Source organism: Episyrphus balteatus, chromosome 3 (assembly GCF_945859705.1).
Source record: "Episyrphus balteatus chromosome 3, idEpiBalt1.1, whole genome shotgun sequence".
Classification (NCBI taxonomy): domain Eukaryota; kingdom Metazoa; phylum Arthropoda; class Insecta; order Diptera; family Syrphidae; genus Episyrphus; species Episyrphus balteatus.
Genome location: NC_079136.1, coordinates 12,900,876 through 12,927,411, shown reverse-complemented (window position 1 = coordinate 12,927,411; position 26,536 = coordinate 12,900,876). Strand labels below are relative to the sequence as shown.

Here is a 26,536-nt window from a genome sequence, read left to right as displayed (position 1 = left end):
AGCTGTAAGAAAGATCATTCGGAAACTCCTTCGTTTCGCTTCGAAATGGGACAAATGAAAAATAGGGCCCTATTATGACAAAGTAGTATTTTGTCATTGACAAAAATTCCTGACTATTTATGGGCAGATTACTTATTGAAACTGCTTGTTACTCCATTAAATCTAACATAAACTTCTTCTAATTTTTTTCATCAAAAACGACATCAGGCTCTAGTCATTATTTTCCTATGATCAGTTCAGTCGAAATCGGTTGCGAATTGTTCCTGAAAATCAATACAAAATAAAAACTATTTTTTTTTTTTTTTTTTTGGTAATATCAATTCACGCTTTATTACAATTTAACAAAATGTAATAATTTTCCATATTACATTTTTTTTTATTTTTTCAATAAGGTTTTACATAATTTTTTATGTTTTGCGTTTTTTTTTTTATTTTGTTTTGTTAATAATTATTTTTTTTTATTCTTTTCATCAGGAAAACAATTTATATTTCAATCTTTTTTTATAGGAAAATATTTGTATATATGTACGCTTCTTTTCGAAACACAATTTACAGCCATTTGTGGATGTCTATTAATTTTTTTTTCTTTTGTTTTGTTTTAATGAATAATAATAATAAATCAATTAGCTTTTTTTAATAATTCATGATGTGTTTTTCAATTTTTTGTTTTTTATTTTATTATTATTTATTGAACAATGGATATAAGGATGGACAACACACATACACATTCATACAGTTTCATTTATTTTTTTAATTTCATTTTTTTTTTTATTTTTTGTTTTTTTAAATAATAAATTTTATTTAAAAAAAAAATTTATAAAATAAAACTTCTATTTTGTACGTTTTAAACAGTAAGTGATGCTGGAGGACGATGGGAGGTTCTCAGGCAAGAAACTTAAGCAAATTTAATTTTAAAAAAAAAAGAAACAAAACTTAAAAATTAGGTTTGATAAAAAATATTTTTCGGCTTTTTTTTTCAATTTTAATATATATTTTTTGTTTGTAATTTGTTATTTTTTTGTTACTTTTAAAATTATTGATTTAAGTTTTCTTCTTTTTATTTTATTAATTGTTTTTGACAAAATAAGATTATGGACATTTAATAAAAAAAAAACAAATACATAGGAATACAATAAACAATAATTAGATCTTCAATTAGGATTTTGGGTTTCTGTTTATACATCGATACAATTTATATAAAAGAGAAACAAATAAATTTAATTAATTTTTTTTTTTTTTGTTTTTGTTTAAATAATGCGACTAATGTCATGATTTAACAATAATTAAAAGTGAAAAACATACGAAATATAAAATATTTAAAGTACAAGTACATAAAAAGGTTTCTTTTTGTCTATACATTTAGTAATAGTAGTTTAATAGTTTAGTAGTGGTACTTCATTAAATACTATTATTTTTAAGTTGTGAATTGTTTTTTTTTTTTTTTGTTTTGTTTTGTATTATTTATATTTTTTTTTTCTGCAGAAGAAAACCGTTAATCCTGTTTTGTTTTTTCTTGTTTTTTTTTTAATACCTTACTACATTTAATATTTTCTTTATTTTATAATTTATATAAGGGTTTTTGTTATAAATTAATTGCAATTACAGGATTTTTTTTTTCTTTCTTCTATATTGTTTTTGTTTTTTTTTGTGAATTTTTTGTTTTACTTATTAATTTGTGTTTACAGTTTTTTGTTGTTTTTTTTTTTTATTTTTTTTGTTAAATTAAAAATTTGCTTAGGATATAAATTTTCTTTTCTTTTGTTTTTGTTTTTTTCTTCTTTCTTTCTTTTTAAATTTATTTGGTAATTTCAGCAGGATTTTGCACTTTTGCACTATCAAAGGTTTAACTGCAAATCAATGCCACGTGCTCTGAAAGACAAAATATATTTAGATATCACACGTGAGAAATTATTTAAGACAACAAAAAATATGAATGAAGACATTTGAGTGAGTTATGTATTAGTAAATAAAACGTTTTGTTTATGATATAAAATTATATAATGATTAATATACAATATTTTATGAATTTTACTTATCTGTGCCACGTAAAAACAAATATATTATATGAGTTGGCAGTGACGAAACTGTTTTTGGAAGATAATTTTTGAACTTGTATAGATCCAAGAAATATTTAAAAATAAGTTGAGGTTTTATTTGTTTTAATCTTGTATCAAATCAAATTAGTTAATTTAACAGTAATTCGAGAGATTTTGAACACTAACTGCATGTTTATTAATAAACCTCCAACAGAACTTGGATTTCTTTTGCATTTATTAATTTGGCGATAAAAAAGCTTAAAAAAATACTCAAAGCAAACCCCGAAAAAATTTCAAAATATTCAACCTTTATGGTTTATTTAATTTTTCAAACGAATTTGCACATTTGAATGTATATTTGGGCATTAGAGTGTCCTGTGAATTTATGAAGCTATATTTGTATATGTTTTTATTTTATCGACAGGTATTAAAAGTTTGCGAATTAACGAGTAGCTTCGGATTTAGATAAACGCTCCAGGGAGAAAAATTGGAGTTTTTGTAAGAGTCAATATCCAATCAACAACCTGTTTACTTGTACTCAAAATAGCATTGGACAAAATTTTCGATTTTGAAAAAAATTGACATTATTTGGAAATCAATACATAGGAAACACAGGGATCGTTTACAGCTGCGATTTTCAAAAAATTAGTCTTTTAGAGCTAAAATAAACAAAGATTGGAAAATTCATTTAATATTCTTGACAATGTTACATTCGACAAATTGTAATGTTCATTGGGTGATATCTTTAAACAACTGTGTCAAAAATCTGAACTTGAAACCCAAGCACAAAGTAAATTAGAGTCTATGGACTTGTCTTAAAAAAGCAATTTAATAGCCAAACCAAGCGATGAAGTAAAAGCACTCATTAATATAAGCTAAATTGAAAAACTCATTTTCGAAATGGATTACAAACGAAAAGAAAAATTGCATCGACTCCAGATGCAACCCAAGCTCTTTAGGAAGTGCAACATTCCAGTATGAGCAATGGCGCATGTAGCTTCAAAATTCTTGCCCTAAGATGTATATATGATAACATACATAGTTACCAACATCACAGTCGAAAAAATAGGTCCAAAATAAAAAAAATTAAGATGAAGATCGTTTGGAAATTGACAAGATGCTCTTGTGACCAAATGATAGTATAAAAAACAGTTGTTGAGATTCACAACAGAGTCCACTGATTTGCTTGATTTGTAAAAAGACATTCGATAAAAAATCATGCGATATGGATTGGGTACTCTAAAGCAAATTGACAATGTTTACCAGTATTCTCCAAAAACTAGTGAAAGTTGTAGTAGGCGTCAATAGTATCATTGAACGATTTCTGGTCGTCGCCCGGATTGCATAGTAAGGGAAAAGTGAAACACTTTGTTTCAAAGGAAATCTTGTTCACTTTGAACTAACGATAAAATAGCTACGATAAAATAAACTACCTCTCTTTTTTTGAATAGAATTGTTTTTTTTTCGCGTTTCAAGGAAGGACTGCATTTAGTTTCGTCACTGGCTCATAACGATTTTTTTTTTCTTTTTAAATATAAATTCATAATCAAATGGACTATACACATACAAAAAAGATACAATAAAGCATGCTAATGGTTATTTTTTTTTTGACACTTTTGGCAACACAAAAATAAAAGTGCAAACAAAAAATGATTAATTTGTGTAGCGCTATGGTAATTGATTTCATGGTTTTATCGTTAGTAACGCTAAATAAAAAAAAATTACATAAAATGTTCTGATTAATGTTTTGGATGTAGGTATTAGCGTTACAGAAATTATATTATTGCGCTACACTTAAACTTATGAGTAGATTAACAAAATATTAAAATGATACTTTAATGACACTAACAACAAAAAAATGATTAACTATTATGTTTTGTTTTTTTACAGATACTCAAACTAAAAAATAATAATAGGCAAATTTTAAGTATTTAAGCATATTGGCGAGAGTCATTTATACATTTATGTATTTTTTTTTCTATGTCTCTTTACCCATCTTCTAGAATATAAAGTCAAAAATAAAAATTCAAATTAAAAAAAAGCAAAGAAAGCATATTAATTAAAGATAGAAGCATTGTTTGATTTAAATAATGATTATAATAAGTTTTCTCCAAAGGCTGGCGCAATTTAAGCTAGCTACTACATATTGTAAAAAATATTCCGTACTTCACATTTTTCTTCTGGGTAGACTTCCTTGAAAATACGTTCAATAATTGGATACCTGAAAAAGTATAAAAATATTTAGTATCATTTGTGTTGCATTTCTAAGACAAGTATGAATTCAGTTTAATCAAAAAGGTTACAAAAATAAATAAAGAACTGGCCGGTTTTAAGAGAGAGAGTAAATAAATAATTGAAGCATTTTATTTTGGTTTGAGAAGGCAACTGACCTGTAAAGCCTTCTCCTGAGTAACTAAGGTGTCCCTATACAATCCTGCTATATGTTGCAGAGGCATGGACTTTAACGAAGACGGATGAAAACATCTTGAATTTTTTGGAGGGAAAAGTTCTTCGGGCGGTTTTTGGTCCCGTATGCGTTGACGGTGATCGAAGAAGAAGATACAACCGATCCAAGATAGTAAAAGTACAGCGCCTGAGATGGATAGATCATGTGGCCATATTCCGGGCACTTACCTAATTGGAATAATGCTTCCCAAGTACATAAGAAGTGTAGAATCGAAAAAACTCTGCCATCTTTTGTGACCAAAAAATGCCCCCGAAACTGAGATTAAAGCTCTATAATGCAGTTCACAATGTTGGACAATTTACAAAACGCATGAGATTAAATTGACAGAAGCTGAAATAAGTATGCTTCGCATGACAGCAGGAGTAACAAAGCTTGATCAGAAACAAGAAATATATAAATATAAATATTCCGTCTTGGATAAAATAAAGCTTGACCGACTAAGCTGGTACTGTCATGTACATAGAAAAAACCATGAGAACCCAGTTTAAAAGGCGATATCATACGACGTTCCAATACAATCGCGAAGAAGTGGCAGGCCCAAAAACTCATGGAGAAAACAAATGCAACGACAACTGCATTCAGTTGACCATAGACATGGAACAATTCAAAACCGAGATGCCTGCCGACGTTTCCCAAAATCAACACGGCGAAGCCATAATGAGAAGAAGTAAAGTGGGAGAGTTGTGATCTCCGAATCAACCCAAAAAATAACTGCCCATATCATCATAAAACAAATTTCAATTGGAACAAATTTATTTTTTGCTCAATTTATTTGAATGTTCTTCTTTTAAGAAAGGGCTCTCTGATATTTTTGTTTTTTTTTTTTTTTCTTGAACATTGTGAATATAATTAACTTTCCTTTGATTGGGTGCATATGATGACTTGCCTTACGATTAGCTGTGCAAAGAATATTTGAGTTTGAACCTGTGATCCCATCCGAGATCTTGACTGTAGTCGATAAAGGCGAAAACGATAAGAAGAAGAAGTACCGTTTACAGAATCTTTTGATTAACCTTTTTGTACTGATTTTATAACCGATTCAGAGAATTAAAAAAATATAAATATAAAAAAATATAACTTACTTAGAATGGAGGCCACCACCAGGCGGTAAACCTTCGATTTCTCTGCTTTGAAGGTTTTGTAATAAGTCAACAAATTCCCTATTCTCATCACATGATAATTCCTCTATAAAAATGAAGAAAAGAAAATTATTATATTAAATATATTTTACATTTTTTTTTTTGATTAAATTAAATTAATTTAAGAAAAGGTTATAATTTTAATATTTTTTTCAATTTTAATAATAGATCTATACAAAAAAAATTAAAAATTAAATGCAAATACAAAATACAATTCTCGAGTTACTCGTGCATATACAATAGTAGTATTACATGAAAAACATGTTCCAATCCAATATCAATTTATCTATTTTTTCTTTTTTCTAAATTTAAATATTCTTATTTTTTTACAACGAATATACACATAATGTAATAATTAAAAATGTAATAAAAATTGTAATTGAAATTGATCATGATTTTCTCTTGATTCAAAAAAATATCAGCAGCAGCAGTAATAAAATTATTTCTACAATTTAAATTCATATAAGAAAAAAAAATAAAAACAAAATTTTGGTAGGTAAACAAATTATTTTTTTAGTGTGCAACAAGCATTAGTTTTTTTTTATTGTTAATTTCTGTGGTATTTTTTTTGTTGATTAAATGCAGAATGCGCCTCAAATGAAAAAAAAATTTATGTACATTGCCTTATTACTCAAACAAATGATGAGACAAAGAAGACTTCGAGAATTTAAAAAAATTAAACAAAAATTAAAAAACAAACAAAACATGCTTCTTTAAAAAAAACTGCAATGGAAACAGGGGATTAATAATTTCAAACAAAAAAAATAATAAAATTAAAGAATTATTATATTAATTTAAAAAAAAGTAAACAAAATGTGAAGAAAAATAAATTAAATAAACATACCTTATGCTCACTAACCGAACCGCCATACATTATTATTCATTATTATTTATCTTTTTAACTTTTTGTTTAAACAATTTTTTTTTTCTCATTTCCATTTTTTTAGCGTGTTTTCTTTTTTTTTTATATTTTTCCACAAACTTCAAGATTAACAATTAATTAAAAAGGAAGCAAATTATTTGTTTTTGTCATTTAACAAAAATTGATTAAACAAAAAGTAAACAAATAAATAATAAAAACAAAATTAATTGAAACCAAATTTTTGTTAGATTCGATTGGAAAGAAAAAATCAACACCATAAGTATTAATTGTATTATTTTTTTTTTAATTTTTATTGTTTACGAATTATTACTTTTTTTAATAAAATCGGGAGGCAGGTACAATATTTGAATTTAAATATTCTACTTTCTAGGCAAGTATCTATTTTAGGGTTTATTATTTTTTTGTTTGATAAATATTTTATATTGTGTACGTTTATAATAAATTTGCTATAATGTTTAACAATTATTGTGAGGTTGTGTGACTAGATTGTTATTTTAAAAAAGAATTGCATTTCAAAAAAATCAAAGAAAAAAATAAACAAGTAAATGGAAAAGAAAAACGTGAGCATAAGGTTATTATTATTATTTTAATTTAAAATTCTTCATCAAGTGTATAACAATATTAAATATTTGCTTTGTATTTAAATTGCATCGTAAGAATTATGTATATTTTTGAAATGAGGAAGTGAATGCAATTGAGTGGTGTAACCAATTTTTTTTAACAAACTTGTTAAAATGAAACTTTGAATCAGATTTTTCAAAACAAGGGTTACACAACTTTTGCTTTCACAATCTCAATTTATGTGTGATTTTATTTTATGTTTTTGTTTTGCTTTTAATTGGGTTTACTTTTTTTTGTATATATTTTAATTAGTAGTAACTTTGGATAATACTTTGTTTTATATTGCATTTAGTATGTATAAGGATTGGCTATGATTAAATTTGTATCTAATTGACTTTTACACATTTACGGAATAACTAACAGGTTTCAATTTTGGTATTAATATTTGGTTTAATATCTATAAAATTGTTTTTTTTTTATTTAATATTATTTAATAATACACAGTATTAAGGGATTTTTTTTTGTTTTGTTTTTTTGATTTTTTGTTTCGTTTTGTTTTGGTTTTAATAAATTTTTTGTATTTGTCTTACAAATAATGTGATTCCGATAAAAAGGTTTTCATTTTTGTATTTTTTTTTTTTTTTAATTTGGTTTTATTAAGTTTTAATCAATTCCTTTTAGTTAATTTTTTTATTATATAATAAAAAAACAGTATTTAATTTTTAGGATTAGTATTAGTGATTAAATTTTTTTATAGGCTACATTCGAATATTTTTTTTTGAATATATATTATAAGGTACAAAAGGTAAACCTATTTTATTAAATTTAAGGCAAGAAGGGCATATATTATATTTCTATAACAATATTGAATAAAGAAATTAAAAATGATAAAAATTGTGCTAAAGTTGATGTTTTAATTTTATGAATGTTTCATTTTGTTTGTGCAGTTAATACAGGAGACTGACAGAAAATATTTGAAAACAAACGAATTACATTGACTGGGAAATCTGATGGCTTAGAGACATAAGGATAGATGGATTTGAAACTCGATGCTTTCTTCTACAAAAATAAAGAAATTTTTGTGTCTAGCATATTGGCATTAACAACCAAGATTTTGGAGTTATGTCGGTTTTCTTAAACAGCGTTGATATGTAGTTAAAGTAAAAAATTCACCTCGTACATTGTTCAAGCGTAATGAATAACCTCATGAATAAAATCAACTGTATGCCTTTAATAACTTTGCAAGAAAGAAGGGTGCTTACAATTTTTCACCGAGTCCGAATGGCTGTGTTAAAATGCACTTTCTAAAATAATCTTGAGGCTTATTTGTGTTCATTTCTCTTAAAAGACAGTAACCCTGAAAAGAAGAACAAAAAAGAATTCCCGCGTGGCAGCTATTGCACTAACTACTACTCTAGCATAAAATACGAGGAAATTTTCATTCAATGCTTGCTTTGTGTTCGTAAAATTTCGGAGGCAGCAATTCTGTCTCAAACAGAAAATAATATCAATTCAATTTTAGTTTAAATGATGAGGAAAATTAATTCCCAGTAAAAAAAAAATCGTGAGTAGCTTTTTTGAAGCAATTTTTGACGAAGTGATAAATTAGCCTAAGAATTCTTAATTACGCATTGAAACTAATTTATTAAGGGATACGAATCATGTGCCAGTTCATGTTTAAACTACCAGAATTTTTAAAGTTTTATAAAATAGATGTAAAAAAAATTTGAGTGGCCTCATAAAGGATTTTTTGATAAATGATAACGAGTGTTTTCATAAATGCATGGTTCAGAAGGACTGACAAATGCAAAATTTACATAAATGCAAATGATGAATGTCAAAATTTCATAGTTGCAAAGCAAAGATGCAAATATCACAACTTACATTCCATATTTGTTTCAATATGGAAATGAAAAGATATGATTATTTTTTTAGACATGGTGCAAAAAGTGTTCAGAACTGTTAAAAAATTATTTCATTTGTTTTCAAAGCTCCACATTTTCTTACGATTAATTTTTGAATAAATTCTTTAGTAGTTGGTTTTAACAAATATTAACTAACTTTTATAAAATTTGTTTTTGAAATTCAATACGCCTACAAAAATCAAAGATGCATATGTAAGCACGGAGACTTTTCACCAGCTGAATTTAAACCAGCTAAAGAGACGATGAACGATCGCGATGCAATGAAAGTGTTTTTAACATATTGAATCAAAATTAAGCCATGAGAAACCTGTCTTGACGATAAATTCCACCTTTTCTCAGGTTAACCAAAAACGTGTTCGAATGAACATTTCCCAGATTCTGTTGGCACATTTTGGTATTTTATATAACTGAGACTGTAAAAATTAGATGAAACTTGTAAGCAACATTCTACGCAAGAAAAAATAAATCAAACAAATCTACTAGAAAAACCAATGGAAGAACGTATGTATTACGCATTATTACCATTAGAAATATAAATAAAGCTCAAGATTGGTTTGGTATTTATTGCATTGCAATATACTTCATACCATAACATTTAGATGAATGCTGTACCACTAAAGGCTTTTTTTGATAGACGACTATTAACATTAAAATATTTTACCACAAAACAATTCTTTAAAAGTTATATAGACCTACTTATGAGCATTGTAAAATGCTTCCAATACATTTTGCTTCGATGTCTTAAAGTCCAAATATTGAATACAAACATCCTTGTGCTAATCTAGACATTGAAAAATTGTTAGTTTGACTCTCAATTATCAGCGCACTTCTAACAGAAGTACATTTACTGTTAATATCAATTTTGTTTTGCATTTCTCTGTACAGTCCATTAGTTAAATTATTTTTATCATTTTAATGGGATTTCACCCAGATCTGAAAATTTGTGTGTCCTATATATTGGTATTTGGTTATATTTTTGCAACACAATAACGGATTGTTTAATCGAGTACACAAGCGAAAGGTTTACTTGAAAACAATGCAAGTCTACAAGTGATTTATTATTTTGGACGAGGGTGTTTTTCTTGAAAGTTACAAGACAAACGAAAATCGATCCATCTGAACATCATTAACTTACCTCAGCTACAATGCTCTTGGTAAACTTATTATAAATCCTCGTTCAAATTCTATATATTTTTTTTTTCTTCCAAAAATGTATATTAATTGGAATAAATGTTATTGGAAAAAGTTGGATAAATCACGTCAAGACTGCGTTAAAAAAACCACACAGAGGATAATTATTCTGATTTTTCAAATTATAATCTTAAAGCAATGCGTTATTTGTTCTTAACAACAATACAGCTCAAGTCATAGTTTTGTGCTATATTAAAATTCAACTGCTGCTTATATTATTTATAATTAATACAAACTAATCTCTCTAATGTTTTTAGAATAATTAATATTTTTTTTCTACCTACTAAATAAATAGTTTGTTTAAAACGATGGGGTATACATGTGTATTTTGACTTTTTTTTAATGTTATGTTTGGTTTTTTGGTTTTGTTTGACTAAGTGTGGCAGTACGAGTATCATTGCTTATAATAAGTTAAATTTTTTTTTTGGTTTCTGTATGTACTTTCTTTCTTTCATTAAGTTTTGGACTAGTTATTTGCTAAAATTGCTTATGAATTTCATTACTAAAATCTAAATTCTTAACACATAAGATCATTTTTTAAAGATAAAATTTGACTAAATCTTAAACTATCATTTCTTAAAAACTAAATAAAAATGGTGTTTTATAGATTTTTCTTTTTCTTGTTCAATATACACAACACACACATTTATGTTTTATGTATATATGAATAAATGGGCAAATTTTGTAAATAGCTTCCATAAGCCTTTTTAAGCTATTATAAAAATAATTATTTATATATAAATACGTAAATTATGTTTCTAATATACTTTTTTTATACATCTAAAAGTCTATCTACCATTTAAATTAAAAAATTTCAAATCCTTTTGTTCACTCAGGTTGAAGAAAAAGAATGAAAAAATATAAATAAAAATAAAAGAAGGCATTCTGCTTTAGCCAACAATTAAAAGAACATAAAAAAAAAAGAAATATATTAAACTAAAAAACCTTGAACCAAAAAAAAAAAAAAAATAAAATATAACAAAAAATCACATTGATCAAAGGAACTTGTTTCCACAACAACAACATTTATGACTAGATATTGATTCTTAAAAGTTAGTAAAACTAAAAAATCTCAATTTTTCCACTGACGATTATTGTATATAGTTTGGCGAAAATGAACAAAAAAAAGAAATAAAAATAAATAAATTAATAAAATACACTACGAATTATTTTTGTCTAACACCCACTAGAATCCGCATATATAACGAACGAAGCAGAGAACTAATAAAACTTAATAAATTTATCATAATTATCATCAATCTTGTACATATTGATAAAATCGAGTATTTTTTTCTTGTTTTTGTTTGTGTATGTTTTTTTTTTTTTTTTTTTTGTTTTGTAGTTAGGTAAAGTTAATTGTACTAAAAACAAATAAGACGATTAAAACAACCTCTCGTGATTTTTTCTATCTGCTTCTCCAGCCGTTTCTCGGCGGCAATGTCTTCCGCCGTGATTTTTGGTGCTCCTGGGAAAGCAATTATGATGATGCTCATATTATCACGACTGCCCTGTATTGATTACAAAGAAAAAAGAAACATTAATATTTTACACTGTTTTCTTTTATAAAAATTAAGTAATATATTTGATCACAAAAATATTAAATAGGTACATATATTAAATTCTACAGAATCTAAAATCCCCACAATTTTCTTTTTAAATAAAAACTGTGATGGATACATTATGTTAGCTTAAATGTTAAGGAATTGTTTTAGAACTTGAACTTTAAAGGTAAAAACAAAAATCCATTATATAAAAAACTAGGAGTTAGGAACACAAATACGTTTTTTACGCATTTATTCTTGGGTTTTGTTTATTAACGGGCTAGTTAAGGTAATTTGTCACACTTTTCAATTGAATAGGTCTGCTTATTTTGGAAACAAACAAACTGTAACAAACTCCTCCTTAAGGTGCTGGTCAACCTATGGTAAAGATAAAAGTTGCACAAGTTGTCACTCTACTGAGGTCAACGTGCTATCAACATATCTTCAGAAAGTTCAGGAAAACGGCATATGAGTACTACTGAAAGAGTTAATTTCCCGGAATAACTTTTCTCCAGAATCGTCATTTGTCAGCGTTGACGTTTTGGTGTGAGAAAGAGTGGCGAGAAAATCGCTGATAAACTCGACTAAGATTTACTCATTTGCACTTTGATTGGTTAATAAGCAAAGGAGAAAACAATGTCTTCGGATGACTGCAAAATGTTTGTTCATGGAACCATTCATAAAGCATTTGTAAGGAAACAGAAATACCAATCGTATTTGCATTATTCGTTTTTGACGAAAACGCGGTTTTTGAAGTTAAGTCTTGTAAGATATGTGCAGCCACTTCATTTGAAGAGAAAAACGAGCTATTTCTTGTTATAACGAAGAAAAAAATAACAAAAATAATAAAAAAATTATTAAAATTATTTTTATTTTAGTGGAGTGATTGAATATAATTCAATATAAGTTCAAGTGACCTCAACTCCAAACTGATGAGCCCACTGTCGTACCTGGGCGAAACGCTTTATACATTTTTGGAGTTGAGGTCACTTGAACTTATATTGAATTATTTCTTGTTATGTTAGTAGATAGCCAAGAAGAAGCGGATCTTTAATCCTACGATACTTTGCTGGATCACGCCGGTCATTTTGCTGGATTAAATTGGAATCGCCGTTTTTGACACGATGGACAGATCAGTGCTAAAGTGGGTTTTATAGTCCCGTCTAAGCTAACCTTGCGTGCCACAAATTTACAGACGGTTCAAGGTATCTGGAAAGTGTGTGCTAAGCAAAAAACTGAACGTCTTTATTACTGAGAGAGATGACAGATTCGTCTCAATGACCTTTCTCCGAAATAACCTTTTAACTGGAACTCAATTTCAAGAATATCTTCTTCTTAGAGCATCTCAGGCAGCTAAAAGGAACCGTTAGGAGATGACCGATACTGTTTTTACCCGTAAATTTCCTGCCACGCCTACAATACACCTCAAGCACGACTTAAATGTACTCAATTACACACGGTTAAGAAGTTGAACAATAGAAGCGAGTTATGTTTACGTGCTATGCCGACTTTTCAAGAGTCAATTTTAGACGAACAATACGTCGCACGGCTTAAGTCGACTAGGATTTTTCTATGGGTATTGTCACTTTAGTCACCTGGGGCTTAAGTTGACACGAGTCGACTTACGCTCTTACGGAAAAGGAATTCTTATGATATAGGGAACCATTCCAATTAAAGTATAAGGGAGCTGGTTTTTGTGTCTGGTTGTGCTCGTGAAGGAGATTCACTTTCAAATCGGTACATTTGCAATATTCTGGTGCATCCCGTAATTTCTAATGTTCGTCTTATTTGTAATGGGCAGCATCTAGCCTATACTTAAACTTCGTCGAACATTTATGTGGCAAGCTAAGGGTTCAGCTCCATCGACAGAAAATTAACTTAAAACCGCAGTGTTAGACGAATTTTATGGAATGCTTTAGAATACAGTCAAGAAACTCACCAAAAACTCACAAAATATATGCGAAGCTGTAGAAAGAGTTATGAGGGCAATACAAAGTACTTATTCAATAAATTGCACTTGATTGTTTCGTGTAAGTTTTTTCGTTACTTTCTTAACATAAAGCAAAAGGGTGATTCCATATTATGTACTCGGGTTGGATATACATTTAAAAATTTATACTTTCAGACCATTTTTGTGATCACACTTATATTTTGATTTGAAAATTTTAAAACTCACCTTGTGTAAGCATGTGTCAATCACTTGATTTGATATATTCACCAGATCATGAGTGATTTTCAGCCTCGAATGGATAAAACTACAAACGTCCTCATTAGTCATTACATCCCATATACCATCGCATGCCAAAACGAGAAACTCGTCAGCATCCTCACGAATTTGGCAAAAAATCTCCGGCTCCGGCGACACCAATTGTTCGCACTGACCTTTTTCTTTCACATTTTTATAATCAAAATCACCCAGTGCTCGCGAAACGGCCAGCGTACCATTGACACGTTTAATCATAACACTACCACCAGCTCGGTGTATCCGCTCTTTTTCTTCCGGCAATATTGGTTTATGATCTTGTGTCGCAAATACAGGTACTCCATTTCGACAAAGTACTGCCCGCGAATCTCCACAATTTGCTATATACACTTGATTGGGTGATACAAATGCACAAACCGCTGTTGTACCACCACATTTCTCAGCATTTGATACAAATTCAGGCAATTTTCGCATCACCTCATCGATACGCAGGAAGCCAGTTCGAATACCTTTTACATGGTCACCATTTTGGAATTCGTCTGTTTTAATAATATATTCGAGCAAGTGCTTGGCACAGTGCTCGGATACTTTACAGCCCGCATGGCCATCGAATACTGCAAAGAAACTCCAATCTTCGAGACATTCGCCTAAGCCGGCGCGGGCATAATATGCATCTTCCATTTCGCAACGCCATCCTTGCATTGAGCTGACGCCAAACAATAGTTTATTGCCCTCGCCATGGTCATTGTGTTTGACTGTTTTCGGTTTATCCAGAAACCCTCCCATCTCTGTTTTTCATACTGGACTCATAGGAACAAATAGGAAAGTAAAGCGTTTATTGTGAAATTTGAGATCTTGGCTTTGGCCGTCAAAAGGAAGCAGAATATGCTGCCGTTTGCTGTTTCTGAAATAAATTTAAAAAAAAAAGTAGGGAATTAATAAGAGGATGGATATTTTAACAAAAAAAAAATATTTTTTGGTAGAAGAAGAATGATAAAGTACAAAATAGGTTAACGATTTTAAAACTTTATACTATGCAGATAATAAGAGTTTATTTGAGTAGACCATGGAGGATTGGAATTTGTTTCGACAGAGGGATCTTAAAACCCTGATACGAGTAATTGCAAACTTAGGGACAAAAAAAAAACATAAAAATAAAGTGAGTATGTGTACAACTTGGAAACTTTTGTAAGTGTATAATTCAAAGCTTAACCTTACATATTAACAACTTAAAGATTAAAGATAGAACAGAGTTTATGAATAAATTAAGGGCGATGATTAAGAGTTTGTCTGGAGACAAATCAATTAGTTTTATAAGAACACAAGTGTTCTACCACGAAAAGACATTTGAAATTATAATACAACAACACCTGTCTAACCACAATTATTTTTGTGGTAAATCAAGTGCTTATAATTAATGCAGTTACATAAAAGCAATAAAATTTAAATTTTACAATTTGTTTGGGTTTGTTTTACATGTAACTTTTTACAAGGAATTGAAACCGGTACGCAAAGTTCCGAACGAAAAGATGTAGATAAATCTCAAAACTTCTGACTTGATAATGAACACTAACAGTCGATGATTAGCAAATACTCTAATGAATTCCATATTGCACATGACAATTTATATGAGTGAAATAAAGGTTGGTGAGGAAAATTACTAATACACTTAGCCCTGATTTTTCAATCGTCAGTTAGACTATCAGAAGAATAAATGTTAATTTAAAAAAAAAACTTTTATTCCTAGGAATAAGCCTTAACTGGGGTTTATCTAGCTATTGAAAAATTGGCTCTTAGGGACATAATCTGAAACAAAATTTAAATATTGAAGTTGAACATAAACTTTTCTTTTTCTCTACTTTTATCCTCTGCGTTAACTATCACTTAAGGTTACACCGTTTTGGAAGGTATTGATTTTACTAGCTTTGATGTAACATCTAGGCCGAATCTTAACCATTCTTCCTATAAGACTCGTTTCAGGTAATCATTTGATTGCTTCCTAACTTTTCGCTCCAATAGCGTTAAAATCTATTTTGAGCTGGTTTTGTAATCGACTGAGCAACCATTCTTTAAGAAGATAAAGTTGTGCTTAAATTGTTCTCCTTATGGAAGATAATGGATTCAACATAGACTTTTTTTTCGACACTTTTAATTAAGGAAACAAATTAATCTTGTTTGATCTTTTGACGAAACGCTGAAGGTTCTAGAATGATGATTATGTTTGTGTTCACTGTTCAAAATGTTCTTAGTGTAAGTAACGTCTTCGGGAAAGACCTTCTGGCATGTATATTTCAGGCTTGAATATGCTAAAGTGGTTCGGAAAACCGGAGGATAGACTAAGATTTACTTTTTTCAGCAAACTCCGAGTCATCAGTTAAAAAATTAATACATTCACCATCATCTTATGTTGCTTGCATGTTTTTCCCAAATACTACGTTTATAGCTGGAATGTTTCAGATGGTTTCAGAAAAAAAAAGAACAAAATGAAAATAATACTCATAACCAAACATTTTTATGAGTATGAGAGCAATATTCTGTTAACATTTCTTTCTCATTTTGTTGTCTTCATACAAAGTTTAAACGAGAATGTTCGGTATGGACCAAATATTTGACCAATTGAGATTAGAATCCATGTGCCTTCCAATCAACGAAAAGGAAACCTATGTATGTTAAAAATCGAATTGATTGATTGAAAAGATCGAATCTTTAAGCCAATCAGTCTATGGATTCTTCGTTTTTTTTTTTTAAACCAACGACTGGCACAGGCATGTCACTCAAAATTAGAAAAATAGATTTTTTCATAATCGAGTTGAATCAAATTTAAATGCCATATCATACCAAAAAACGTAGTTTTATTTTGAATTTTTAAGACAGTGAATTATCCAAAAATACGATAAATTATGAGGGAGAGAACCCTGAAGCCTTTATTTGCTATCACAAAATACATGTAAAAATACATCATTCCATTTCAAACCATCTCACTAACGCCATAAGTACATAAAATTTGTCATAATATTGTAAATTGAACTTTATAATCTTTGTACTTTCTCAAGTGTACATTTCTCCTTCCTTTTCCTTCTTTTTGTTTTTTTTTTTTTTTATTTTCTTAAATCATGTGCATTTTATCTTGCATTCATTACAGCAAGCATTTTTTTTTTGTAATAAGTTTAATTTAAACAAGCTTCGTCCATCTATCGTTTTGCTAACATGACGTTCAACTAATTAAGCTATGTTATCTGAATTCGATGATGATGACGATGACAATGATGATTAAAAATTTAGCCTCGTATACAGTTTGGGATTTTGATGAGCAACAATTACATGCACAGATGCAGATGACTTATTACTGCTTCGCAATTTGCAAATTGTTATATTCGTGATATTATGTAATCGAAATTATTCGTCATCATCGTCATTTGCATGTCTTTGAATGTTTCAAGATATTTATATATGCATGTGCTACAATAACAAAAGTACAATGTAAGGTACATATTATATTCTGGAGTCCGGTGAAATAGCAAAAACGAGTTAGGTAATGTAAACAAAACGACTAAGTTCAACGTGCACATCGAACTGTAAAAGCAAAAAACAATAAAAAAAAAAAAACTAAAACAAAATAAAGAATAAAACTTTTTAAATTATTTATGCACATACGTTGGGGCGAGACGAATAATTGAAATGGGGGTTTCCAATTTTATTTAAATATTTTACAAGATCTTGATTTGTTTGAATGAAAAGATTATTGAGTCGCATGAAAGCAATTCAAGAATCAAGAAGTTGAGATTTGTAAAGATCGATAGGAAGGTAAATTTATTGTTAAATAAATTGAAAGCAAATAAAATCTTAAAAGCTTTGATTTGGTTTCTGTTTTATTAACTTAACTTTACTCTTACCTACATCAAACAAGTCAAGAACTTTTCAAAAACCCTCCCTTTCTATATTATCAGTCATATTTATTAGATTTTTGTCTACTTATACACTCCATAACTTTTTTAACACATTTAAATTCACTTATTATTAAAAGAATTAACCAAACACGATATAAACCATAATATAACTTATTTTGCTTTATAAAACAAAAGCTGATATACTTACAACCATTTTTGTATTCAAAAAACTTTTTGAAAAAAAACAACGTAGTTAAAAATGAGCCCCAAAAAGTATAACCAATTATTATATTTTTGTTTTTTCTCTGTTTCGCATCATTTTTTTGAAACAACATTCTCAAATTATGTAAAATAATTCCCTGTTTGTTTATTCAATATATTTGTATGAACAATATTTATCACAAGTAAACGAAACAAATAATAGGCGTATATTTTGTTCAACTGGTTAAATTTTGAGTTTCTTTAATGCAAATTAATTGCGTAGAAATTAAGACCCAACAAAAATTTCCAGAAACTTTGGCCCAAAAATTGTGATAAAAAAATTTCTTATATTCATATAAGGTCGAACTTTTAAAATAAACGGTTTTAACGTGCAATATACAGTTGTGTTCAAAATAATAGTAGTGCCAGCAACAAAATAACATTTTTTATATTTACGGTGCTTCTATGGTTAAAAATTTAATTTCTTTGATGCCAAAGTTAGTAACGGTCAATTACTAAGAAATGTATCGTAGTTTTAAAATGAAAAAGAAGGTGACAAATAGTTTTTCATTGACCTTTGGTTGTTCTTTCTAATTTGACCTGTTCAAAATAATAGTAGTTAAAGTTATTTTTGAAGAATTTAAAAGCGGTTTATAACTTAGAATATTTATTTTTGGTTTAAAAGTAAGTACTCATATAATTTGAACAATTTTTCACCAAAAAACGATTTGTTTCGGTTTTAATCTATTTAAAGTTCGAAGAGCAAAACACTGTAGTTCGGATAACGGAAACTTATACGAAAGCTGCTTGAAGAAGGGAAAATCTACTTGGAAATTCAAGGTTATAATAGGATGCTCCCCTACAATGGTAGCCAATGCAATAAACTTAACGAAAGACCCGAAACGCGCGGTAGAAAAAGAAAAAAGACCGTCTTAGATGACAGGCGTATTGTCCAGATGAGCAAAGTTGAGCCTTCTGCATCGTCGTTTCAAATCCAGAAGGCTTTAAGCCTGGATTGCAGTGCAGTAAACATTCGGAGGCGACTGTTGGAGATAAATTTGTACGCTTGAAGTCCACGAAAAGTTCCGTTCTTAACTAAGAAATATGTTAAAATACTAAAATTTTCGACCCTCCATGTTTAACTGTTTTCGTCGTATACTTTGGAACATATTCCGTATTGGGTGGACGTCGGACGTATTGTGGAGATCCAGTACCACCAAAGAGGACAAATTTGCTCTCATCAGTAAACAATATGTTACGCCATAACTTCGCTGGCCAGTTTATGTGGTTTTTTACAAACTGGATACGCTTTCTAACATGCTTTGCGGAACTTTTCGTGGACTTCAAGCGTACAAATTAGTCTCCAACAGTCGCCTCCGAATGTTCACTGCACTCCAATCCAGGCTTAAAGCCTTCTGGATGTGAAACAACGATGTAGAAGGCTCAACTTTGCTCGTCTGGACAATACGCCTGTCATCTACGGCGGTCTTTTTTCTTTTTCTACCGCGCGTTTCGGGTCTTTCGTTGACTTTATTGCATTAGCTACCATTGTAGAGAAGCATCCTAATATAAACTTGAATTTCCAAGTAGATTTTCCCTTCTTCAAGCAGCTTTCGTATAAGTTTCCGTTATCCGAACTACAGTGTTTTGCTCTTCGAACTTTAAATAGATTAAAACCGAAACAAATCGTTTTTTGTTGAAAAATTGTTCAAATTATATGAGTACTTACTTTTAAACCAAAAATAAATATTCTAAGTTATAAACCGCTTTTAAATTCTTCAAAAATAACTTTAACTACTATTATTTTGAACAGGTCAAATTAGAAAGAACAACCAAAGGTCAATGAAAAACTATTTGTCACCTTCTTTTTCATTTTAAAACTACGATACATTTCTTAGTAATTGACCGTTACAAACTTTGGCATCAAAGAAATTAAATTTTTAACCATAGAAGCACCGTAAATATAAAAAATGTTATTTTGTTGCAGGCACTACTATTATTTTGAACACAGCTGTATGTACATATGTAGTTAGTATAAGGGCAGTTTGAAATTCAGAAAAAAATCGGACTCGATTGTCCCTTCAGACATGGTATTACGATGATATGAAATGCGAAAAAAGGGGTTTGCTCAATAGAGTCTGCATCTATATATTTTAAGCTAGATTATAAACAACTGAAACGATTTTCTTCAAACTTCGAAGTTATGAGTTTTCTGAGATTTACTAGAGGCGAAATTGAAATTTTATTATTAGGACCAATATAAAGAGAATTTAAAATATGTTATGTATAACCAAATTGAAAAAAAAAACTGACTGTTTCCAAAAATGGCTTTGTGAACTATTCAATCGATTCTTTTTTTCTTCTCTATTAATTTTTATTAAAAATTCAGTTTTAGAAAAATACTTTCTTTTTTATTTTTTTTAATATAGGTAGGTTCATAATTTACTTTGACAAAAAAGTATTCCTGCTGCAATTTTTTAAGTAATATCTAAAGTAACACGTGTACTTTCTTTCAAGACGATCGGCCATCAAATACTAAAATGGTAAGCGATACATTCTTGTTGTTGGAAAAAAAAATGAGTGACAACGGAGGGTTACAAATTATATAAACAATAACTATACTTATAAATAAGAATAAGAAAAATATTTATTTTCGTTATTTTTACTTCAACAAAAACAAATTAATAACTTATAATAATTCACCAAACGCATCTTCAAGGTATTTTCAAAAACCAAAAATAGATAAGCAAGAAAGTAATATGTAATTATAATAAACCTTCACATTAAGTGTAAAACTAGTAATTATCTTAAATACAAGTTATAAGTTTCATTGCTCAACTACACTCATACGAAAAACGCTATTTATGTATGAAATTTAAGGCTTGACAATTTAAACATGAACGGAGGGAGGTTTAAGTATATTTTTTCATTGAATATCTGTTTGCAATATTTGGTGTTCGAATTAAATTGAGAGCATTAGTCATCAATTCTTTAGATGCATTATGAAATTTTACAATTTTCAATCAACACTCCCCTTTTGGAATTTGAACCTCTGACGTTTTTATTTTTTTTTATGTTTATGATCACCAACCGGGTGGCCTGACCTGCTTTTGTTTTGTTTTTGTTAATTCTTCATAATTTATTGTGAAATTAATTTTTTTTTTTTGAACAAATTAATTTCGCAGAATCGGTTTTGTTTACAAACCAGAACAACTGAGAAACACAAAAGATGTAGATATTAATTCATTCACAGAAATGGATGCATGATACATCAAACAACTACACTGGCGGATGACTTGAGTTTTTTTGAAGATAAAAACTGATGAATAAACAGAAAAGGAAAAGACACAAACATTGCTTTGTAATGGTTGATGTGAAGTTATTATTGAATGATTGCGATTTAAAATTTAAAAAGCTAATATTGTAATGAATCTGTGTGTAATCATATCGCAGAAATAATTCAATCAATATCATCTAACAAGTTCTAAGAGAATGCAATATGCAAATATTGGTAATGGAATCAAATAAACAAAAAGAAAACAATAAGTTTGAATTTAAATGTGCAGTTAATAAATTTATGACGCCCAATCGTATCGTCATTGCCACGTGCTGTTCATTGAAAAAGTCAAAGCCTAAAGTGACGATACAATTTTCTTCCAATTTTAAAATGTTGCAACAAGCTCTCTGAAAATTATCTGCAGCTTGACACAAAAATGAAAATAAGAAACATTAATAACGATAAGCATATGGGTTAATGACTTATGTTAGGGCAAATGGATAAACTTTTTCGTAAAAAAAAAAAACAAAGAAACAACCCCGTGTAGGATTTAATAAAGAAAAATAAAAAAGTTTAATTTTGTAAAATAAATTAAAATTTGTATTGAATTCGTTTATCACAAGATATAATTTGATAATTTTTAAAAGCGACGGGTTTCGGAAACTTATTCCATCCTCGGACTTATGACTTGTGATAATCACAATGCGTTATAGCGATCAGAAAAATGTTTTAAATCAATAATTGATGCTATTTCAAGCAGATATACCATAGTAAGCGAAAGGGAATTATTTAAAAAATTGATTAAAAAACAAAACTTGAATTGTACAGTTATTTATTGTTAAATGAGAACTTTTGTGGTCTCCTTATGATTTGGATCAGAAAAAAAAGGGGTTTTCCATTGCAAATATTCTTTACAAAACATATTCTTTCGGTGATTTTCTATCGATTAGTGTGGTATTTATTTTTTAAAACCCATGAAATAACTTTATTTATCTATTTAAAAACTGTCCCTGATCCGTTTACCTGATCGCTATAACCAGCCCTAAATCAACATTCAGCCACACTAATTCTGGAAGTGATCTAGTTGACAGCTCAAACCTGAGAACCCCCGGCGAGATTGCCGAAATAATAAACCTATCGCGATCGAAGAAATTAGTTGGATTGGTTGGCATTTCCAATTTCATCATTAAGAGGCTATCTCTCGCTAGGATAAATAATCGACTTAGCAATTATCCTCAACAGCTGCATTATTAACAGCAGAAAAACTGCAAAAATTGTGGCTATTCCTTAGAAAGGTATGATCTCCACTTAAAGGCCAATCTTCTCAACAATCTAAGTAAGCTCTTGGAAGAGCTGACACTCAGGAAGCTCAAAAAATTCCATCTCGCCAACGATAGCTGCGATATCCGAAACAACCCATCCAAGTCGAAACTATAGTTTCTTCGCATCACATTGACCCTTCCAGATGGAACTAGACTGCCAGCCAAACACAATGCCAAGTATCCTTAGATCGCGTTTTGTCTTTAGAAAAGCCAACTTTGCCTTCCATCCTCAACGGAACTTTGCAACCAGCTTCTGTGACTATTCATCGCCTAAATAAAACACGGTTTATGTGCACCGGAATTTGCATTCAATCAGTAACGGCAGAAATAAAAAGAAAGATAGGCCTAAAAACAAGCAAATGCAAAAACACCAACATTCAGTTGGCCTCAGAAATGGAACAATACAAAACCGAGAGGCTTGTCGCCGATTTCTGAGGTCAACCCGACGAACCCCACAGGCGGATCACTAGTGTGAAGCAGATAAGTGGGATATTTATGATCCCTTCGACACCGAGATCATAACAGCGCCGAGAAAAGGAAGAAGAAAAATAACGGTAGAAATTATATTGCAACAAGGGACTCTACTTGTGAGAAATATCGCCAACCACCCCAACCTATTAACGAGAAGGATGGCTACCCAACAACGAAATCCCGGACCTAGGTACCTTTTAACTTTCGATATACTCATATAATGGATGAGCAAATAATTTCAGCAGATAACAAGAGAGCAATTAACTTTTACACTTAAAAAAAAAACACTCATACGCCATACACGACTTATCTTTTTACCATAACCAGGCGTTAAAAACCTAAAATAATATGTTTTACTACCACCAGGCGCTGTTTTACCTAGGCTCGTTTGACCTGTAATAAGTCCTAAAAAGCCCTGCTCCCTATTGATCTTCTATCTGTTAGTTAATATTTTTTGTCAAGAAAACCCACCAAATCTCAGATCAAAATCTCAAATCAAATTTTAAAACCATATAATTGTACCTTTGTTAAACTAATATTTCACTTAAAATTTTAAAGTTGCACTTTTGATCACAATAAGGGCTCCGGCATCGTGTTTTAAATAGCCTTTGCTTCAAATATATCTAATTTAACCAATAAAAACGAAAAACCGTAGGTACACGTTTTACCTTTAACAATCTTCAATTTTCGGCAATGGAATTTTATTATTATTAGCAACGTATATTGTGTATTGATTCCAAAAACCAATCCATACGGCGCGCGGTGAGGAGCAATAGTTGATCATTGCAATAAAATTGCATATAAAATTGTTCTCTACCGTTGGTTGTAGGTAACAACAGCGTACATCATACTACCTGTATAGACAAAACAGACAGAAGGAAACTCCACTCATGCTTTTGTTGTCGAAAAATTGAGGACGACATATACTTTACTTTTACACTGGTGCAGCAGGACTAAAACAACAAAAACGACGACATCGACGACAACAACAACAACGGATGATGATGTTGATGAAGACAGACAAAGAATCTATCAAAATGTATTGAAAGCAAAAACCTGAATAGGTATCAATGTTCTCTATAGAAATGCATTTATAGAAGGTACCTACTACGCAATTCTTGTTGTAGGGTACACAATACACAAAACACATTCTCACAAACACAAGGCTCTTGTCAATCTCATTTATTGCTAGCTAAGGTACCCCAGACCAGAAGAATTGGACACAAAAAGACCTTACAGAACCTTAAGAAAGTGCCACTTGTGCTCCCTCTTGTAAACAATGAGTGTCATTTGTGTATACACTCGTCTGTTTATAGGTCAAAATCGATTTCTACATACTGTTTTCTTTTTTTTTTTTGTGTTTTTTTGTCCATCAAGTTTTTTTGCATTATACCGACCGACAATTTGCAGTATTGTAATTTTTTTTATATAAACTTTAATGGAAGTTTAAAATTATTTATTAAAATTCATCAACTTTTCTGTAGAAAGCTTGAGTCAGTAGAATTTTTTAAGGAAATACCCTTAGGAGAACAAGTAAAACCCCAAAAGGGAATTTTTTTCAGAAATTTCGTTTTTTCAAGTCCTACCTATAAAAATGAAACAAAGTAAAAAAAAAAGGAAACTTGTTATCTAAGACAGAATGTAAAATAAAAAATAATGTACAGAAAATAAACCACAATATACTAATATAAATTGTGGAACATTTTCATTACCTGAAGTTGATGGTCTTCTATTTTTGTTGGTTAATAATTTTTGCAGGTGCTTATCATCTCGACGCGTGTCGTGGGAATAATGTATACTTTGCTACAGATGATGATGGCGATGTAGAATGAGTAGGCGAAGAAGGTGGCAGCCGCCGCCGCCGGTGGTGGACAAGGAGGTGGAATTATTATATCACACACTTTGTACTCTCAACTTTTTTACTTATATATTTTATATATATGGTGTCCATTGAGGAATCACAGTTATATGTATTTATCATATAAATAACTCGATTTCGATTAAGATTAAATTTTGGACTAAACTTATTTTGGAGAGACTTTATTCTTTAATTCCTATTTGTTTCTTATTAAAAAAAAGAAACTTATTTTAAAATGGAAATTTTCGATTTTATATATTTATATTTTCATTTTCGAACAACAATGAACAACTACGACAGCGACGATAACAACGACAAACGGAACGGAGCAATTGCAGCAGTCTGTTTTGCTTCTCTTCTGTTCTTTTTCAGAGAAGCAGGTATTCCTCCGCTTAAGTTCGGTATTCCGATTCGATTCGTTCAAACTGTGTGTACTTGTGCTCTAAACTCCGATGTATCTGTCGTTGCTGGTGCTCTTGCTCTCTACTAGTAGTCGATGTGGTTTTCTTTTTCTGTTTCACTTGTTATATTGTTGTTTTTAAGTTCTCTTGTGTGCGCCGCGCGGCTCCGTTCGCGGTCATCGGTCTCTAAAATCTGAGTTTGTTTTTGTATGAGTTCTCTTGCTCTCTCTCTCCCTGGAAAGTGAATTTTAGAAGCACATTTATGGTTGCCACTTGGCAAATCAATTCCATCAAAACGAATCTTTCATTTGATGACTAATGTCGTTTTCCAAAATTCAAGGAGTGACACTCCTAGCTATATAATCACTCCAAAAGGAGTGATTTCAAATTCCAAAATTGAAAAAGGAGTGAATTTTTGGAGTGAATTCTTCACTCCCAAAATTTTGAAGGAGTGACGGAGTGATTACCAATACTTCTACATTTGACTTCATGGACTGCTTGTCAAATTGTTGGGTGGTTGCTTTAACTTTTTTTTGTGAAGGAAATTATATTTATTTACAAAAAAATTCAATAAAGTATTGTAAAAAATCACTAAAAGTGAATTTAAAAGATTGTGTTATTATTTTATTCATTATTTCGTATTACAAACACATGCAAAGCAAACGTCAAATCACTCCACTTGTCAAATTCTTCGTGAACAAATTCCAAAATTGCACGAAAAAGGAGTGATTCACTCCCATAATTTTGGAAAACGACATAATATAATCGTCTAGGTGAAATGAAAAAAGAAATACACATCCCGCATTAATCACTGGGTAGGGTATGCGAACCCAAGGAAAATTCATGATGTAGCATGAAGGAATTTCACATTATATTGGAAATTTATTTTTTTTCTAAAATAATAAAATAATTATTATAAAATATTAAGCGTCAACTGCGTCGCAAACAGTGACTTCTTAAGATATGGTCCGATTGGCCCCGTACCAGGGCTTCAGAATCTTTGGAAGCTGTTCGGGACCGTTTAATTTAATTGTATGCTTCTTTTTCACAGATAACTGTTATTACAGTATTTTTGAGTGCATACATATTAGGGTGGGTCAAAAAAATCGAAATTCTTTTTTTTGGATTGGTACTCCGAAAAATCGATTGCTAGACCCCTCTAGAATATACACG

At 29.9% G+C, this 26,536-nt stretch overlaps 1 protein-coding gene across 2 annotated transcripts; it reads right to left on the bottom strand.

Moving 5' to 3' along the window:
* Positions 1-1,501: 1,501 nt before the first annotated feature.
* On the bottom strand, positions 1,502-25,661 carry LOC129913130 (protein phosphatase 1B). Of its 2 annotated transcripts, XM_055991651.1 has the most exons (6): positions 24,817-25,661; positions 13,920-14,850; positions 11,593-11,710; positions 5,586-5,688; positions 4,203-4,257; positions 1,502-1,869 (listed from the first exon to the last, which is right to left on the bottom strand). In XM_055991651.1, the coding sequence occupies exons 2-6, from the start codon at positions 14,730-14,732 to the stop codon at positions 1,855-1,857; spliced, it is 1,104 nt and encodes a 367-aa protein (XP_055847626.1). In that variant the 5' UTR covers positions 14,733-14,850; positions 24,817-25,661; the 3' UTR covers positions 1,502-1,854. The 2 variants fall into 2 exon arrangements, with proteins under 2 accessions (XP_055847626.1, XP_055847625.1); XM_055991650.1 differs by lacking the exon at positions 1,502-1,869 and having other exon boundaries at positions 4,161-4,257.
* Positions 25,662-26,536: the final 875 nt, after the last annotated feature.

Bases quoted from the DNA above. Each gene is read 5' to 3' on its own strand.
- LOC129913130 (XM_055991650.1), bottom strand. From the start codon at position 14,732: ATGGGAGGGTTTCTGGATAAACCGAAAACAGTCAAACACAATGACCAT. The intron at 5,689-11,592 runs GTTGTTTTAATC...TCATTTTTATAG, and splicing joins GATAGAAAAAATCACGAGAG to AGGAATTATCATGTGATGAG. The intron at 4,258-5,585 runs GTAAGTTATATT...ATACTTTTTCAG, and splicing joins GGTGGTGGCCTCCATTCTAA to GTATCCAATTATTGAACGTA.